Here is a 19405-nt window from a genome sequence, read left to right on the forward strand (position 1 = left end):
TAGGTTTGAATCCACTCGTCGCCAATGTTAAATCCGTGAATCTTGATGTATGGTGTCCTTCAATAAATCGACAGAGACTGCAGAGGAACAATCAACAGGTGTTTACTGGATGAGAGTCACCCAAAAACTAACAGTACAGATCCCTACTCAGGGTTTATATACAGGTGTGGTCACTGCCGGTACTACAGTATACAGGAGCTGTAAAAGGTAGTTCTCCCCTTAAAGGTACATACACTACAGCAACCTGCCTTCAATCATTTAGATTTTTACTCCCGACCCGCCCTCTGAGCGCCGGCAAATTCGCGGCCAGAATTAACATTTCAGGTCGATGACCTTTCATCAGTTCTGAAATGTCAACTTTGTTTCTCTCTCCACAGACGCTGCCTGACCTGAACGTTTGCAGCATTTTCTGTTTATATTTCAGATTTCCAGCATCCGCAGTATTTTGCTTTTGGCTCGGATACAAGCTGGCTTTAACAACTGAGCCACTGGGGGCGGGGGGAGAGGGAGCACAGAATCATATTTTTCTATTTATTTACATTATAAATCATTGATCAAACAGAATGCCAGAATGCATTGTGCATACATTACAGTGCATGCTTTAAGTCATGGATAGCTGGCAATGTCTCTATCCCCGCTCCTTGCACTGAGCCTGGGACCCCTGTTGCACTCAGACTCTGCAGGCAAGGGCTGGTGCTCAGTGCGCGTGCGCGCCTCGGCCCGGCGTCGGCGGCGCGAGAGTCCCAGCATGCCCCGGGAGCGGTTACCAGGGACGCGCCTCTGTCGCTAGGCAACGGCTGGGCCCGGGTTCCACCTCCAGCCGGGGTTCGGTGTCCGGACAATCACCGAGCAGGCTGGCCGCGGCTCCGGGCTCCAATGGCGAGGAGTGAAGTTGGAGCATCGTCGGCTGTCGGGTAAGAGTACCAGGCCCCGGGGTCCCTGCTATTGTGCCCGGGGTCCCTGCTATTGTGTCCGGGGGCCCCGGTATTGTGCCCGGGGGCCCTGGTATTGTGCCCGGGGTCCCTGGACTTCTGCCCGGGGGCCCTGGTATTGTGCTCGGGGTCCCTGGTATTGTGCCCGGGGTCCCTGGTATTGTGCCCGGGGTCCCTGGTATTGTGCTCGGGGGCCCTGCTTTTGAGCTCGGGGGCCCTGGTATTGAGCTCAGGGGCCCTGGTATTGTGCTCGGGGCCCTGGTATTGTGCTCAGGGGCCCTGGTATTGTGCTCGGGGTGCCTGGCATTGTGCTCGGGGTCCCTGGTATTGTGCCCGGGGTCCCTGGTATTGAGCTCGGGGCCCTGTTATTGAGCTCGGGGCCCTGTTATTGAGCTCGGGGGCCCTGGTATTGTGCCCGGGGCCCTGGTATTGTGTCCGGGGTCCCTGGTATTGTGTCCGGGGTCCCTGGTATTGTGTCCGGGGTCCCTGGTATTGTGTCCGGGGTCCCTGGTATTGTGTCCGGGGTCCCTGGTATTGTGTCCGGGGTCCCTGGTATTGTGTCCGGGGTCCCTGGTATTGTGTCCGGGGTCCCTGGTATTGTGTCCGGGGTCCCTGGTATTGTGTCCGGGGTCCCTGGTATTGTGTCCGGGGTCCCTGGTATTGTGTCCGGGGTCCCTGGTATTGTGTCCGGGGTCCCTGGTATTGTGTCCGGGGTCCCTGGTATTGTGTCCGGGGTCCCTGGTATTGTGCCCGGGCCCTGGTATTGTGTCCGGGGTCCCTGGTATTGTGTCCGGGGTCCCTGGTATTGTGTCCGGGGTCCCTGGTATTGTGTCCGGGGTCCCTGGTATTGTGTCCGGGGTCCCTGGTATTGTGTCCGGGGTCCCTGGTATTGTGTCCGGGGTCCCTGGTATTGTGTCCGGGGTCCCTGGTATTGTGTCCGGGGTCCCTGGTATTGTGCCCGGGGTCCCTGGTATTGTGCCCGGGGTCCCTGGTATTGTGCCCGGGGCCCCTGGTATTGTGCCCGGGCCCTGGTATTGTGCCCGGGGTCCCAGGTATTGTGCCTGGGGGCCGTGTCATTGTGCGCGGGGGCCCTGGTATTGTGTCCGGGGTCCCTGGTATTGTGTCCGGGGTCCCTGGTATTGTGTCCGGGGTCCCTGGTATTGTGTCCGGGGTCCCTGGTATTGTGTCCGGGGTCCCTGGTATTGTGTCCGGGGTCCCTGGTATTGTGTCCGGGGTCCCTGGTATTGTGTCCGGGGTCCCTGGTATTGTGTCCGGGGTCCCTGGTATTGTGTCCGGGGTCCCTGGTATTGTGTCCGGGGCCCCTGGTATTGTGTCCGGGGCCCCTGGTATTGTGCCCGGGCCCTGGTATTGTGCCCGGGGTCCCTGGTATTGTGCCTGGGGGCCGTGGCATTGTGCCTGGGGGCCCGGGTATTGTGCCCGGGGTCCCTGGTATTGCGCCCGGGGCCCTGGTATTGCGCTCGGGGGCCCTGGTATTGTGCCCGGGGACTCTGGTATTGTGCGCGGGGCCCCTGGTATTGTGCCCGGGGCCCTGGTATTGTGCTCGGGGGCCCTGGTATTGAGCTCGGGGGCCCTGGTATTGAGCTCGGGGGCCCTGGTATTGAGCTCGGGGGCCCTGGTATTGAGCTCGGGGGCCCTGGTATTGAGCTCGGGGGCCCTGGTATTGAGCTCGGGGGCCCTGGTATTGAGCTCGGGGGCCCTGGTATTGTGCCCGGAGGCCCTGGTATTGTGCCCGGGGGCCCTGGTATTGTGCTCGGGGGCCCTGGTATTGTGTCCAATGCCCTGGTATTGTGCCCGGGGTCCCTGGTATTGTGCCCGGGGCCCTGGTATTGTGCCTGGGGGCCCTGGTATTGTGCTCGGCGCCCTGGTATTGTGCTCGGGGCCCTGGTATTGTGCTCGGGGCCCTGGTATTGTGCTCGGGGGCCCTGGTATTGAGCTCGGGGGCCCTGGTATTGTGCCCGGGGGCCCTGGTATTGTGTCCGGGGCCCCTGGTATTAAGCTCGGGGGCCCTGGTATTGTGCCCGGGGCCCCTGGTATTGAGCTCGGGGGCCCTGGTATTGTGCCCGGGGGCCCTGGTATTGAGCTCGGGGGCCCCGGTATTGTGCCCGGGGGCCCCGGTATTGTGCTCGGGGGCCCTGGTATTGTGTCCAATGCCCTGGTATTGTGCCCGGGGTCCCTGGTATTGTGCCCGGGGCCCTGGTATTGTGCCCGGGGCCCTGGTATTGTGCCTGGGGGCCCTGGTATTGTGCTCGGCGCCCTGGTATTGTGCTCGGGGCCCTGGTATTGTGCTCGGGGCCCTGGTATTGTGCTCGGGGGCCCTGGTATTGAGCTCGGGGGCCCTGGTATTGAGCTCGGGGGCCCTGGTATTGTGCCCGGGGGCCCTGGTATTGTGTCCGGGGCCCCTGGTATTAAGCTCGGGGGCCCTGGTATTGTGCCCGGGGCCCCTGGTATTGAGCTCGGGGGCCCTGGTATTGTGCCCGGGGGCCCTGGTATTGAGCTCGGGGGCCCTGGTATTGTGTCCAATGCCCTGGTATTGTGCCCGGGGTCCCTGGTATTGTGCCTGGGGGCCCTGGTATTGTGCTCGGGGCCCTGGTATTGTGCTCGGGGCCCTGGTATTGTGCTCGGGGCCCTGGTATTGTGCTCGGGGCCCTGGTATTGAGCTCGGGGGCCCTGGTATTGTGCCCGGGGTCCTGGTATTGTGCCCGGGGGCCCTGGTATTGTGTCCGGGGCCCCTGGTATTAAGCTCGGGGGCCCTGGTATTGTGCCCGGGGCCCCTGGTATTGAGCTCGGGGGCCCTGGTATTGTGCCCGGGGGCCCTGGTATTGAGCTTGGGGGCCCTGGTATTGTGCTCGGGGCCCTGGTATTGAGCTCGGGGGCCCTGGAATTGTGCCCGGGGCCCTGGTATTGTGTCCGGGGTCCCTGGTATTGTGCCCGGGGTCCCTGGTATTGTGTCCTTAGGCCCTGGTTTTGTGCCCGGGGCCCTGGTATTGTGCCCGGGGCCCTGGTATTGTGCTCGGGGTCCCTGGTATTGTGTCCTTAGGCCCTGGTCTTGTGCCCGGGGCCCTGGTATTGTGTCCTTAGGCCCTGGTATTGTGCTTGGGGCCCTGGTATTGTGCCCGGGGGCCCTGGTATTGTGTCCGGGGCCCCTGGTATTAAGCTCGGGGGCCCTGGTATTGTGCCCGGGGCCCCTGGTATTGTGCCCGGGGCCCCTGGTATTGAGCTCGGGGGCCCTGGTATTGTGCCCGGGGGCCCTGGTATTGAGCTTGGGGGCCCTGGTATTGTGCCCGGGGCACTGGTATTGAGCTCGGGGGCCCTGGTATTGTGCCCGGGGCCCTGGTATTGTGCTCGGGGTCCCTGGTATTGTGTCCTTAGGCCCTGGTCTTGTGCCCGGGGCCCTGGTATTGTGTCCTTAGGCCCTGGTATTGTGCCCGGGGTCCCTGGTATTGTGCCCGGGGTCCCTGGTATTGTGCCCGGGGTCCCTGGTCTTCTGCCCGGGGGCCCTGGTATTGTGCCCGGGAGCCCCTGGTTTTGTGCCCGGGGTCCCTGGTATTGTGCCCGGGGTCCCTGGTATTGTGCCCGGGGTCCCTGGTATTGTGCCCGGGGTCCCTGGTATTGTGCCCGGGGTCCCTGGTATTGTGCCCGGGGGTCCCTGGTATTGTGCCCGGGGGTCCCTGGTATTGGGCCCGGGGCCCATGGTATTGTGCCCGGGACCCCTGGTATTGTGTCGGGGGCCCAGGTATTGTGCCCGGGGGCCCAGGTATTGTGCCCGGGGCCCTGGTATTGTGCCCGGGGTCCCTGGTATTGTGCCCGGGGCCCCTGGTATTGTGCCCGGGGCCCCTGGTATTGTGTCCTTAGGCCCTGGTATTGTGCCTGGAGGCCCTGGTATTGTGCTCGGGGCCCTGGTATTGTGCTCGGGGCCCTGGTATTGTGTCCGGGGCCCTGGTATTGTGCCCGGGGCCCTGGTATTGTGCCCGGGGTCCCTGGTATTGTGCCCGGGGTCCCTGGTATTGTGCCCGGGGCCCCTGGTATTGTGCCCGGGGCCCCTGGTATTGTGCCCGGGGCCCCTGGTATTATGCCCGGAGTCCCTGGTATTGTGCCCGGGGCCCTGGTATTGTGTCCTTAGGCCCTGGTATTGTGTCCGGGGTCCCTGGTATTGTGCTCGGGGTCCCTGGTATTGTGTCCGGGGTCCCTGGTATTGTGCTCGGGGGCCCTGGTATTGTGCCTGGGGGCCCTGGTATTGTGCCCGGGGGCCCTGGTATTGTGCCCGGGGTCCCTGGTATGCTGCCCGGTGTCCCTGGTATTGTGTCCTTAGGCATTGTGCTCGTGGCCTGGTATTCTTCCCGGAGCCCTGGTATTGTGCTCGTGGCCTGGTATTGTTCCCGGAGCCCTGGTATTGTGCTCGTGGCCTGGTATTGTGCCCGGAGCCCTGGTATTGTGCTCGGGGCCCTGGTATTGTGCTTTTGCTCATGTTTGGGTGGAGATGGAGGCTTCATTTTCTGAAGCAATAAAGGAAATAAGTTCTGGCAACTTTATCTTGACAACGCAGAGTTCTTCATTCAACCTCCTGTGCGCACACTGCAGTCGGGTCAAGGTTTTCTGGGGAAAGCATGGTGGGTGACGTTTCCAGGTGATGTTTTTGATATGGGCCAGCACTGACCATTGTGGCCCCGCCCCTCGCGCCATATAAAAGGCCACAGCCTGTCAGAGTGACAATGTACTTTTCATCAACGTTTTTTACGTCTGTGTTCTTGTAGTTTATCAGTCGTGAGTTGTTGAGGTCTCGTTTGTTGATAGTTTTTCTTGATTTGTTAATTGTAGATAGGTTTTGAAAATTTCTTCAGTTCAGTTTTAATTGTTTATAGACATATTTTCAAATTAAATTTTTCATCAAAAATATGGTCACCGTCATTCTGTGCTGTTGCTTGATGCATAGCCACCAACAGTTGTATTATTAATCCACATAAACTGTCACAGCCAATGCCAGCTGTTCCAGTTGATGCCTATTGCTATCCATTACTCACTACTTGTCTCAGTCTAATAGTTTGCAAAATACCTATTTGAGCCATCAGAAAGGCTTCAAACACTGCACGAATTGTAGCAGGCCTTTTAGAGTGGCTGATGGCCATGACTAATGTTTGCATTGTCTGCCATCTACGCAGATAAACCAGCATGAGACATTTCATGAGTTAATTTATGCAATTACAAGTCAATTTTTAAAAATTTTTCCATTACCCATATATTCTCTGACTGTAAAGTATTGCCAAAAAGATGCAGGAAGATGAGTGTTTGGATGAAAACAGAAAATGCTGGCAATACTCAGCAGGTCAGGCAGCATCTGTGGAGAGCGAAACAGAGTTAACGTTTCAGGTCGATGACCCTTCGTCAGAGTGTTTGGATGGTTGTTCACGTCACGTGTGTATTTCCATTCTTGTTTTTTAAAATTGAAGCATTGTATTGTGCCCGGGGTCCTGTACTGTGACCGGGGCTTGGGGCCCTGTATTGATCCCGGGGCTCGGGGCCCTGTATTGATCCCGGGGCTCGGGGCCCTGTATTGATCCCGGGGCTCGGGGCCCTGTATTGATCCCGGGGCTCGGGGCCCTGTATTGATCCCGGGGCTCGGGGCCCTGTATTGATCCCGGGGCTCGGGGCCCTGTATTGATCCCGGGGCTCGGGGCCCTGTATTGATCCCGGGGCTCGGGGCCCTGTATTGATCCCGGGGCTCAGGGCCCTGTATTGATCCCGGGGCTCGGGGCCCTGTATTGATCCCGGGGCTCAGGGCCTTGTATTGATCCCGGGGCTCGGGGCCCTGTATTGATCCCGGGGCTCAGGGCCCTGTTTTGTGATGGGGGCTCAGGGCCCTGTATTGATCCCAGGGCTCGGGGCCCTGTATTGTGACGGGGGCTCAGGGCCCTGTATTGTGACGGGGGCTCAGGGCCCTGTATTGATCCCGGGGCTCGGGGCCCTGTATTGATCCTGGGGCTCAGGGCCCTGTATTGATCCTGGGGCTCGGGGCCCTGTATTGTGACGGGGGCTCAGGGCCCTGTATTGATCCCGGGGCTCTGTATTGATCCCGGGGCTCGGGGCCCTGTATTGATCCCAGGGCTCAAGGCCCTGTATTGTGACGGGGTCTCGGGGCCCTGTATTGTGACGGGGGCTCAGGGCCCTGTATTGATCCCGGGGCTCGGGGATCTGTATTGATCCTGGGGCTCGGGGCCCTGTATTGATCCCGGGGCTCAAGGCCCTGTATTGTGACCGGGGCTCGGGGCTCTGTTTTGATCCCGGGGCTCGGGGCTCTGTTTTGATCCCGGGGCTCAGGGCCTTGTATTGTGACCGGGGCTCGGGGCCCTGTATTGATCCCAGGGCTCGGGGCCCTGTATTGATCCCGGGGCTCGCGGCCCTGTATTGTGACCGGGGCTCGGGGCCCTGTATTGTGACCGGGGCTCTGTATTGATCCCGGGGCTCGCAGCCCTGTATTGTGACGAGGGCTCGGGGCCCTGTATTGTGACGGGGGCTCAGGGCCCTGTATTGTGACGGGGTCAGGAGTATTTAGTTGTTTACGATAGCAAAATACTGCGGATGCTGGAAATCTGAAAGAAGGGTTTCGACCTGAAACGTTAACTTTGTTTCTCGCTGCACGGATGTTGCCTGGCCTGCTGAGTTTTTCCAGCTTTTTCTGTTGTAATTAGTTGTTTGTTCATATCACGTGTGTGTATTCCCGTTTTTGTTTATTTTAATTAAAGTTGTAGATTTTGAGTTTCCTGATGGTGTTGTGGGTAAATGCATTACTGAGCTATACAGACCAGGAACATCCCATGTTTGACCCCCACCCTCCCCCCAGTCTGTGCTGTTTTAGCAGATTTCAATTGGGTTGCAGTTGGGGTGCCTCAATTCATCTTCTACCTGCTGAGTTAGAATGGGGAGAAAAATCAGCCAGGGATCTCATTCCTGTTAGCTATCCAATGATTCTTGCTGGAAAGTATGCGTGTGGACATCGGGTCAGGACAGAACCTTGCCCTTTGCAGTCAAATAGCCTGATGAGACTTCCTGTGTAGGCCCACTGTACTATTTTGGAACTTCTACCTATATGGCCTGGAAGGAATTTTGTTTCAATTCATGTTACGCCATAGTTATAAAGGGTAGATTTAGCTCACAAAGGGTTAACTCCCAGAGATACATAAACCATTTAACAATTCAATTCAATTTTATTTGTCATATATGCAGCAGACGTGTGTACTGCACAATGAAATGTTGATTTTTACGAGTCCTCCCAACATTGGAATAAATATGGCATAACAATGATAAAAATACTAATAGAAATACAGTAATAATAAATAAAACAACAGTAATAAATAATAATAAATTAATCATTCATGAGTCTTATGGCCTGGGGGTAGAAGCTGTTTCGAAACCTGTTGGTACGAGACCGTATGCTTCGGTATCTCTTACCGGACAGGAGCAGGGCGAAGAGGTTGTGGCTGGGGTGACTCGCGTCTTTAATGATTCTCAAGGCCTTCCCCCGGCACCTCTCGGGATAGATATCCTGGTTTCCAGGTACAGACACCAGACAGGCCAGATTGTTTACTTTTGCATGTTACATTATCTGTGAGACACTGATGCCTGTTAAGGTCTGTCCTAGGTATTTCTAGCAATTAAGATACAATGGGTTCACATTCATTGTGCCTGGCAGGGGTCTTGACTGAACAAGACATACAGGTGCCACAAACCCCCATCAAGGGTACAGCATGTCATTCAAGGTGGTAACTTTGATGGGCAGCTTGTCAGTCCTTAACCCTCTGCAGTCCTGCCACATCCAGTCGTGAATGGTGGTGGACAATTAAACAACTAACGGGAGGAGGAGGCTCCATGAATATCTCCATCCTCAATGATGGCGGAGCCCAGCACGTGAGTGCAGAAGACAAGGCTGAAGCATTTCTAACCAACTTCAGCCAGAAGTGTCAAGTGGATGATCCATATCGGACTCCTCCTGAGGTCCCCACCATCACAGAAGCCAATCTTTAGGCAATCTGATATCAAGAAATGGCTGAACGCGCTGGTACAGCAAAGGCTACGGGTCCCGACAACATCCCGGCTGTCGTGCTGAAGACTTGTGCTCCAGAACTAGCCGCGCCTCTAGCCAAGCTGTTCCAGTACAGCTACAACACTGGCATCTACCCAACAATGTGGAAAACTGCCCAGGTATATCCTGTCCACAAAAAGCAGGACAAATCCAATCCGGCCAATTACCGCCCCATAAGTCTACTCTCAATAATCAGTAAAGCGATGGAAGGTGTCGTCGATAGTGCTATCAAGCGGCACTTACTCACCAATAACTTGCTCACCGATGCTCAGTTTGGGTTCTGCCAGGACCACTCTGCTCCAGACCTCATTACAGCCTTGGTCCAAACATGAACAAAAGAGCTGAATTCCAGAGGTGAGGTGAGAGTGACTGCCCTTGACATCAAGGCTTTGATCGAGTGTGGCATCAAGGAGCCCGAGTAAAACTGAAGTCAATGGGAATCGGGCTGGAGTCATACCTAGCACAAAAGATGGTTGTGGTTGTTGGAGGTCAATCATCTCAGCCCCAGGACATTGTTGTAGGAGTTCCTCAGGGCAGTGTCCTAGGCCCAACTATCCTCAGCTGCTTCATCAATGACCTTCCCTCCATCATGTCAGAAGTGGGGATGTTCGCTGATGATTGCACAGTGTTCAGTTCCATTCGCAACTCCTCAGCTAATGAAGCAGTCCATGCCTGCACGCAGCAAGACCTGGACTGCATTCAGGCTTGGGCTGATAAGCGGCAAGTAACATTCGTGCCACACAAGTGCCAGGCAATGACTACAGGAAACTTTGTGATATTCGGCACCGACGGGACCGAGCTGTTGCCGTCCCATCAAAACTGCCGGACAAACCAGCGCTAATGTTGAAACATACGGCTGGCAACAAACCCTGTTGCTTAGCAACAGCTTCTAAACAGTTGGCCGTACCTTGCAAGCGTCTCTGTAGCTTAGCAACAGCTTCAGCGAGACCTTGCAGAGCCTGACTGGTGGAAAAAAGCAACGAGAAGAAAAAAACCTAACGAAACGGCTCCTGATTTTTGCCGGTGGATCGAGCATTCCGGACAGTTAACCTCCGGATAAACCAAAGTTTCCTGTATCTCCAACAAGCAAGAGTCTAACCACCGCCTCTTGACCATTAACGGCATTACCATCGCCCAAACCCCCACCATCAATATCCTGGGGAATCACCATTAACCAGAAACTTAACTGGACCAGCCATGTAAATACTGTGGCCATAAGAGCAGGTAAGAGGCTACGTATTCTGCGGCGAGTGTCTCACCTCCTGACTCCCATCCTTTCTACCATCTAAAAGGCACAAGAGCAGCTCCAACAACACTCGAGAAGCTTGAGACCATCCCGGACAAAGCAGCCCGCTTGATTGGCACCCCATTCACCACCTTAAACATTCAATCCCTCCACCACCAGCGCACCGTGGCTGCAGTGTGCACCATCTACAAGATGCACTGCAGCAACTCACCAAGGCTTCTTCGACAGCACCTCCCAAACCCGCGACCTCTATCACCTAGAAGGACAAAGGGCAGCAGGTGCATGGGAACACCATCACCTCCAAGTTCCCCATCAAGTCACACACCATCCTGACTTGGAAATATATCGCCGTTCCTTCATCGTCGCTGGGTCAAAATCCTGGAACTCCCTACCTAACAGCACTGTGGGAGTACCTTCACCACACAGATAGCAGCAGTTCAAGAAGGCGGCTCACCACCACCTTCTCAAGGGCAATTAGGGATGGGCAATAAATGCTGGCCTTTCCAACAATGTCCACATCCCAAGGAACGATTAAAATAAACCCAGAAAGTTGAGGGAGGAGGTAGAGAGCTGTTTTTCTTGCACGTGTCTTGCTCTCTCTTTCACACGTGCACATCTCTCTTTTTTCCCCCTCTCCCTCCCTCCCTCTCTCTCTCTCTCGTTTCCTTTCTTTTTCTCTCTCTGCATCCCTTTCTCTTTTCTATGTGAGATCACAGTATCCAATACACTTGTTATGGTACCCTAGGCCACGCTACTGATTAATTAGATACTGGACATTGCATCTGATCATGGGGGGATACGAGGTCAATTTACTGGAGTGACTGGGAACGAGGAGCCCGAGAGAATATCAACTGTAGACCCATGAAATTTGTAACATTTGCACATTAAGAAGAGCCACTTGGGTGATATAATGGAAGGCTACTGACACCCATACCTCGGCAATCATCTGTACTGTTCTTGGGACTTAATAACATCTCAGAACTTGGGAAGCTTTTATTAGTCTTTTGGGAAGACCGAAGCCAATGTTTTCAGTCCCCGCCACAAACTCCAATCCCTAGCCACTGAGTCCATCCCTCTCCCTAACATCTGTCTGAGGCTGAACCACACTGTTCGCAACCTTGGTGTCATATTTGACCCTGAAATGAGTTTCCGACCACATAGCCGCAGCATGACAAAGACCGCCTACTTCCACCTCTGTAACATCGCCCGTCTCCGCCCCTGCCTCAGCTCAGCCGCTGCTGAAACCCTCCTTCGTGCCTTTGTTACCTCTGGATTTGACTATTCCAACGCACTCCTGGCTGGCCTCCCACATTCCACCCTACGTAAACGTGAGGTCATCCAAAACTCAGCTGTCCGTGTCGTAACTCGCACCAAGTCCCGTTCGCCCATCACCCCTGTGCTCGCTGACCTACATTGACTCCCGGTTAAGCAGCGCCTCGATTTCAAAATTCTCATCCTTGTTTTCAAATCCCTCCATGGCCTCGCCCCTCCCTATCTCTGTAATCTCTTTCAGCCCCACAACCCCCCGAGATATCTGCGCTCCTCTAATTCTGCCCTCTTGAGCATCCCTGATTATAATCGCTCAAACATTTGTGGCTGTGCCTTCTGTTGCCTAGGCCCTAAGTTCTGGAATTCCCTGCCTAAACCTCTCCACCTCTCTTTCCTCCTTTTAAGACGCTCCTTAACACCCACCACTTTGACCAAGCTTTTGGTCACCTGTCCTAATTTATCCTTATGTGGATCAGTGTCAAATTTGTTGTCTTAAAATACTCCTGTGAAACGCCTTGGGACGTTTTACTACATTAAAGGCGCTATATAAATACAAATTGTTGTTGTTGTTTCGTGCAAAAAGGTTTTCAGAATCTGGTTACTTGGATATAAGGCAACTGATTGTCTGATGAAGAGCCACTTTGCATTTGCTATATAAATAGTCTAATATATATGATTACAGAGTCAGCATCTTCAGGAGAGAAGAATCAAAAAAAGTGTGGATAATGAGGAGGTAGAGAAACAGAATCTGTTTAGGAGGTTGATTACATTATATGTGTGCATTTCTATATTACATTACAACAATGACTACACTTCAAAAAGACTCCATTGGCTGTAACGTGTTTTGGGAAGTCCTGAGGTTGTGAAAGGCGCTGTATAAATACATGTCTTTCTTGCTTTTCTATTTGTATTTTGTTTCAAAGTTATGGTTAATATTTTTTTTAATGCATTCCCCAGGTGCCAGACCAGAGTGAAAAGGCTACATAGCACTCAGGCTGCAAGATCAACCCGTTCCAGGGCAAAATCTTCTGCTTCTGTTAAAGATGTTACGGCAAATAACAAGGATACTCCCAAAGACCCGGTTGGTGTAAATATAATACAACAATATTTGAACTTGTAATAGATGCTTAAATTCCTGCGCAGGCAATAATACAGTAAAACTGAAAGCACAACCTAAAATTCCAGAAGCGTTTTGAATGGATTTTCCCTCCATTCTGACTCAATTGAGGAGAAGAACAAAAAAAAAGTAGATTTAACATCTTGCCTATAATTGTGAATATACAGGCTCATGTTAATCTCACCATATTTATTTTATTTTAATGTTTTCTGCTGGGTGAGTGATCAGGGATGTTCGTCCAGGTCTGGAGAGCATAAAGTTGAGTAGAGTAGCAAATTTGAACAGTCTGATTCACTAAAGTTGCCACATGCATTTTGAAAGGCGAATTTGTCGGCATTAGAACCAAAGTATATGTTCTTATTTTTATAATCAGCCTCTGAGCTTTGAAACATAAAGAATAAACTGAAATTCAAGATCGAAACATCGTGTGTTGTCTGCTTATGTAGTCTGTATTGGAAAATTATGAATTAATTGGTTAGTTCTGGGTTTCTTTATACTTATAGGCCGCGAAATTCCCTTGGGTTTGCGCCCATTTAGGGGCGCAAGAGTGGGTTGCGCCGGAAGTTGCGTCGCCGCTGAAATTAGGTGGGCCTTTAAATCGGCGTAAGCCGGTAGCGCTGCGCCGGCACCGATGACGTCATCGGTGTGCGCAGCGCCCCAGTACCGCCCGAAACCACGCCGATCCCCATCTTCAGTAGCGGCCGCCTCTTCCCTGGCAGCCGCTAACAACGTTTTGAAAACCTGGCCGTGCTGCAGCCTTAGAGGCGCTATTTAAAGCGGAGGTGCGGCCGGCCGCTTTTTCGGCGGCCGCCTGCCGCACCTCCTTCCCCGGCCTCCTCCACCCCCCCCCCCCCCCCCGCGGCATTGCCGGCTGGTTTCCGTGGAGCCCGGCACTTCGCCGTTGTGCCGGGCTCTTTTGCCGGCACTTTCAACGGGGCTCCGGCCATTGCAGGCACCTCCCCCTTAAGAGAAGGGGGAGGCCTGCAGTACAGCAGCCTGCCGCTCCGCATCGGGTGGCGCAGCAGGACCGGCAGCGCTGAAATTCACTTTCAGCGCCCCAAGCGGGGCGGGCACACTCTGTACCAGCGCCCGCTTCCGCTTTGGGGCGCTGAAAGTGAATTTGGGGCGGGCACAACTGGCTCGGCAGCGGGCGCTAAATTTCCGGCGCAAACGTGCTGGCGGGGCGTCACCGAATTTATAGGCCATAAAGTTTTATAAAAGCAACTGCACCGTCAGATTTTCAATTTCCCACGAGGGAGAATGAGAAGAAACCAGCTCAGCAGTGCATTGGGGTTTTTAGTTTGCTGCCCATATTTTTAAAGTGCTCGTGCGTAGAGTGCTGCTCAGTTGATCAACGCGCTAGTGAGCGGGCGCAGTAGACTGTTTAAAAGCCCACTGGTAGTCGACGGAGTCCTCAGTAGATCCTGGGCAGCCTTCTCCCACCGACAGGAACATGGGACCAGTTAATGTAACAATTGCAGCAAGGTCCACGTTGTGCAGGCACTTTGCCAAAGAGTTTAACTGTTCCATTGTTGAATTAACTGGGAATCAGTAGATGAGCTCATTCTTACCTGGGTTGTTTTAATCTTTCCTCCTGTGGAATACTGCCACACCTTTGTTTGAAGGTTAACTAATGAAGTCTTAACATGCAACAGCAGGTATTTCAAAAGCAACGTTGTTACAAATTTCACATTCCGCTTTTTGGGAAGAAAGCCAGGATTAGCACAGTATGGGGAAAAAAATTGTCAGTTTCAGTTTATGTCACGATTTTTCACCATGCCTATCTCCCCCTTTGCGTTGTACAGAGGAGGAAAGCAGCCCTCATGTTGATTCGCTGTCAAATACAGCACAGAATAAATAGCTAACAATTGAAAAATCCATTTCCCACAGCAGTCTCTGAATGAGGATGCCAACTTTTGCCAAAGTTTTGTGCTGTGGACATACCACCAACGCTGCCTCAAGATACTGCAAATCCATTGGCAGGATAGGCGCACCAACGTCAGTGTTCTTGCTCAGGCCAACATCCCCAGCATCGAAGCTTTGACCACGCTCGATCAGCTCCGATGGATGGGTCATATTGTCCACATGCCTGATACGAGACTCCCAAAACTAGCGCTCTACTCGGAGCTCCGGCACGACAAGAGAGCCCCAGGTGGGCAGAGGAAACGCTTCAAGGACACCCTCCAAGCCTCCTTGAAAAAGTGTAACATCCCCACCGACACCTGGGAATCCCTGGCCCAAGACCGCAGAAAGTGGAGGAGAAGGATGTTTTGCCATGGAAGGAGTGCAGTGAAGATTCACCAGGCTGATACCTGGGATGGCAGGAATGACGTATGAGGAGAGATTGGGTCAATTGGGCTTATACTCGCTGGAGTTTAGAAGAATGAGAGGGGATCTCATTGAAACTTATAAAATTCTAACAGGACTAGACAGACTAGATGCTGGAAGGATGTTCCCGATGGTCGGGGAGTCCAGAACCAGGGGTCAGTCTAAGGATAAGGGGTAAGCCATTTAGGACAGAGATGAGGAGGAATTTCTTCACCCAGAGAGTGGTGAACCTGTGGAATTCTCTGCCAAAGAAGGCAGTAGAGCCAATTCATTAAATATATTCAAGAAGGAGTTGGATATATTTCTTAAGGCTAAAGGGATCAAGGGATATGGGGAGAAAGCAGGGACAGGGTACTGAATTTGGATGATCTGCCATGATCTCATTGAATGGCGGAGCAGGCTCGAGGGGCCGAATGGCCTACTCCTGCTCCTATCTTCAATGTTTCTATGTTTCTATGAAGCATCCAGGAAGGCACCGAACACCTTGAGTCTCTTTGCCGGGAGCAAGCGGAAGCCAAGCACAGGCAGCGCAAGGAGCGCACGTCAACCCAAGCACCAAACCCACCCGCCCCTTCAACCACCGTCTGCCCCACCTGTGACAGAGACTGTAGGTCCTGCATTGGACTCACCAGTCACCACAGAACTCATTTTTAATGTAGAAGCAAGTCATCCTCGGTTCCAAGGGACTGCCTAAGAAAGAAAGAAGAAGAAGACGATGACTAGGAATTAGCTTGAGACTGCCGAAGCACATTTTACATAGGAGCCTTGCACCTCGAAGACAGAGGGTGCTTTCATCTGATTAGTCTAGACTGGATGCAAACCCAATTCTCAAAGGTGAAGGAAAAAGTGCTCTAACCTACGATGGAAGCAATTTTTGTTCCATTCTTTTAAGAAATGGAATTCAACATTAATTATTATTTTGGAAAGGCTCATTGCCCCCCTGATAGTTTGCAAACATATCAAAACATTTGCTGTCCTCTTCTGGCTAAAGATTAAGGGGCGTGGAGGGTGAAGAATAAGAAAATTCATATGCAGAAGGAAATGCTCTTCTTAGGCTAGAGTTCAGGTACATTTGGGGCAATGCAAAGCCTGACTCCCGAAAGACCAAGTCAGCTACCTAAAGAAAAACAGGACTGTCGTTACTGGAAACACGAGAAGATGTGTTTTTTTTTCTTAGTATGCAGCCGAAATAACATGCAAGTAAGTCAATAAATACAAAAATAGATGAAAATATGATGCTAACAGAATCTGAATACCTCAGTGGTTCCTTCTGATATTGAGGGGTCTAGACAGAGTAGATTGAGAGAAACTGTTCCCTTTGGCGGAAGGGTCGAGAACCAGAGGACACAGATTTAAGGTGATTGGCAAAAGAACCAAAGACGACATGAGGAAAAACATTTTCACGCAGCAAGTGGTTCGGATCTGGAATGCACTGCCCGAAAGGGTGGTGGTGGCAGATTTAACCGTGGTTTTCAACAGGGAATTGGATAAGTACCTGAAGGGAAAATATTTGCAGGGCTACGGGGGAAGGGTGGGGGAGTGGGACTAGCTGAAGTGCTCTTGCAGAGAGCCGGCATGGGCTCGACAGGCCGAATGGTCTCCTTCTGCGCTGTAACCATGCTATGATTCTATGTTGTGGTCATCAGTTTGAAGAAACCCTTCAGGTACTTATCCAATTCCCTGTTGAAAACCACGGTTAAATCTGCCACCACCACCCTTTCAGGCAGTGCATTCCAGATCCGAACCACTTGCTGCGTGAAAACGTTTTTCCTCATGTCGCCTTTGGTTCTTTTGCCAATCACCTTAAATTCTCTCAGACACACCCCCTATGGGTTTGAGCCCTTGAAAGAAAGCAATAAAGAAAGAAGAAAGACTTGCATTTCTATAGCGCCTTTCACGACCACCGGACGTCCCAAAGCGCTTTACAGCCAATGAAGTACTTTTTGAAGGTAGGAAAGGTAGACAACTGATACCAGGAACCTCATGTGTCATGATGAGCAGCACAACATGTCATAAAATGCATGACTATTATCACTATCCTATGGACACAAAACATGCAAACATGCTCTATTGAATGGTGGCTGCAGTTGGAGGTGCGGAGCTTCAGCACCAACTACTTGCCTCCCTGTAAGCCAATCATGGTAGACAACAAATCCTAGATGTATGTTGTCTCATTCTGGCCCTCCAACTAATGCATTCTAACAGCTGTTATCCCTCCAGGCTTTCCTTATCAGCTATGCAAAGGACATCTGCTTCTCCGAGTGAGATTGCCAATTAGGGTACTTTTATACTTTAGGATACTCAAATGTTGTAATTCCCCAAACTCACTTCACTTATGATCCTTATAGCTAGTACACGGAGGAAACCTTTAATCAGTCTGGACCGAATTCTAATCCCAAAATGAAAGGCCACAGTCTAACCCGCTGTGCCCACACGTTCTCCCAACTGAGAACAATGATATTCCATTAACTAGTTCTTGATTTTTTTTTTCAAGTTTTTGGTAGAACAGTTGAATGGATGCAGGACTGGCAACACGTTAGATCTACATGGAAAAGGAATCAAAAAGATACAAAAGCTTGAAAGGGTAAGCATTCACTATTCCATTACCATACTTTCCTTCTCATAAAAACTGTTTTAAGTCATGAAATAAGTGTGTACTTTTCCTGAATAAAGTTCACAGTTTAGTGCTTCTGCCCCGATAAGATTTTCATTCCTCATAGGCCAAGCCTTTTCCAAGATAAGCCTTCAACAGTCCAAAGTGTAAACATTGGACACAGTCCACTTTGTTGAACACTAAATTATTTCCCCCCCCCCTCATGATAATCCACTCAGTGGGGGCTAATTGGACAGCTCTTTCAAAGAGCCGGTACAGGCATGATGGGCCGAATGGCCTGCTTCTGTGCTGTATGATTTTATATCGATCTTGTTAGGTGGTGGGGGAGGGGAGAAGAAGTGGAAGAGAAGAGGGGAAGGTAGTTTATTGAGAAAAAAGATTTTCCTAATTCAGACCTGTTAACCCTGGCAATGAAAACAATGAGAGCTTCATTCTCCCAGGTGAACGCAATTTTCATCCATGTCCATAAATAAATAAATAAATAATTTTCTCTCCATTTGGACTTCTTTAAACACACCTCACTGAATACAAACACACCTCACTGAATATAAAATGAAGAGCTGGACCTGCTAAAGTGTGGTGAAATAATAATGGTAAAATTGATCACTTTCCTTTTCTAATTCTTAGTAAGAAAATGTGCATTTTGGATTTAGAGCAAGAGACTGGAATGATGCTACAAAATTGCTTGCGTATATTGTCACTGTCCCACCCACTCCATAATGGTTTACTGCAAACATCTTGCACTATTGTTCATGGAAGTAGACAAGTCAGTTGGTCTGTGTACTATAGAAGCCCATGTTGGCACAGATACAATTGAGCAATGTGCCGCAGTAATAACATTTGGCTTACCAAGTCTAGACACTGAGGGTATGCTGCTGTGTTCCTCAACTTAGCACATTTTACTGTGTTTAGGAATATTCCAGGATAAAGCAACCCCAGAATTATCTTGATTTTAATGCTATTCTATATCAAATTTGGTAAATTTAAAAATTGCGTCCTACCGTGGTTTTCTCCCGTGCTGCTTTGCTCGATTTGACCAGTGTTTTGTAGCAAGCAACTGTAAACACTTTAAGCTATTGATGCCCTTTACGCAGCAGCATACCTACAATGTTCTGAAATGCCTGCTTATTTTAGCTAAGATAATGGGGATTGGAAGCAGGCTGTTGTAATGCAATTATTAATCTCCTCAAGTTGCAAAATTTCACATCCAATTTTCTCAAATCTGGTTCAGGTAAAGAAATGTACCTTTATTTACTGTTATGCAAAGGGTGTAGTATATTCAGAAAGTCTGCAATGTATTTTAATGCAGTTGCCTGGAGTAAAGATTTTGGACCTTTCCTGTAATTCCATAGAAGAAATTGAGAATTTGGAGAATAATTGTGAAATTACAGAACTCAAACTATATGGTAACAACATCAGACAAATCAAGAATCTAGACAGGTAGGTGCTGATGAAGAGTAGCTCACTGTGAGATAAATGTTCACATTGTTTGGAATCTATAATTGGGTTAGTTGCACTTCTCTGCTTAAACATTCAACCTGCGCTGCTGTGACAAATGGTCTTTCAAGATTTACATGCAGTTTAAAGCTACACTGTGCTGTAATGATGTCCATTTACAAAACCAGATGCATCTGTTCCATATGACTCAGTATAGAGTTATTTACAACAGGACCAATGGCAATAATTGGCAGCACGCTAAAACAGTCTCTGGCGTGGTAAGTTACCTGACACATGCACACAGCATATTTCATGTATATCTGTATCTGGGAAGTGATGACTGGAAACAGCGAGCATGTTTTCAAGG

At 51.2% G+C, this 19405-nt stretch overlaps 1 protein-coding gene across 2 annotated transcripts in view; it reads left to right on the forward strand.

The window, feature by feature from the left end:
• Positions 1 to 711: 711 nt before the first annotated feature.
• The window catches only part of LOC147102653 (uncharacterized), a 114917-nt gene continuing 96223 nt past the window's right edge, over positions 712 to 19405 (forward strand). Inside the window, exons 1-4 of one of the 2 annotated variants that reach the window (XM_085963350.1) lie at positions 712 to 914; positions 12500 to 12623; positions 17482 to 17571; positions 18911 to 19041. In XM_085963350.1, the coding sequence (XP_085819476.1) occupies positions 877 to 914; positions 12500 to 12623; positions 17482 to 17571; positions 18911 to 19041 (383 nt within the window). In that variant the 5' untranslated portion in view covers positions 712 to 876. The remainder of the gene's footprint in view (positions 915 to 12499; positions 12624 to 17481; positions 17572 to 18910; positions 19042 to 19405) is intronic. The other variant, XM_085963349.1, reaches the window with a different exon arrangement.

Source organism: Somniosus microcephalus, chromosome 21 (assembly GCF_052327205.1).
Source record: "Somniosus microcephalus isolate GS21.2 chromosome 21, FLI_Smic_1.0, whole genome shotgun sequence".
Lineage (NCBI taxonomy): Eukaryota > Metazoa > Chordata > Chondrichthyes > Squaliformes > Somniosidae > Somniosus > Somniosus microcephalus.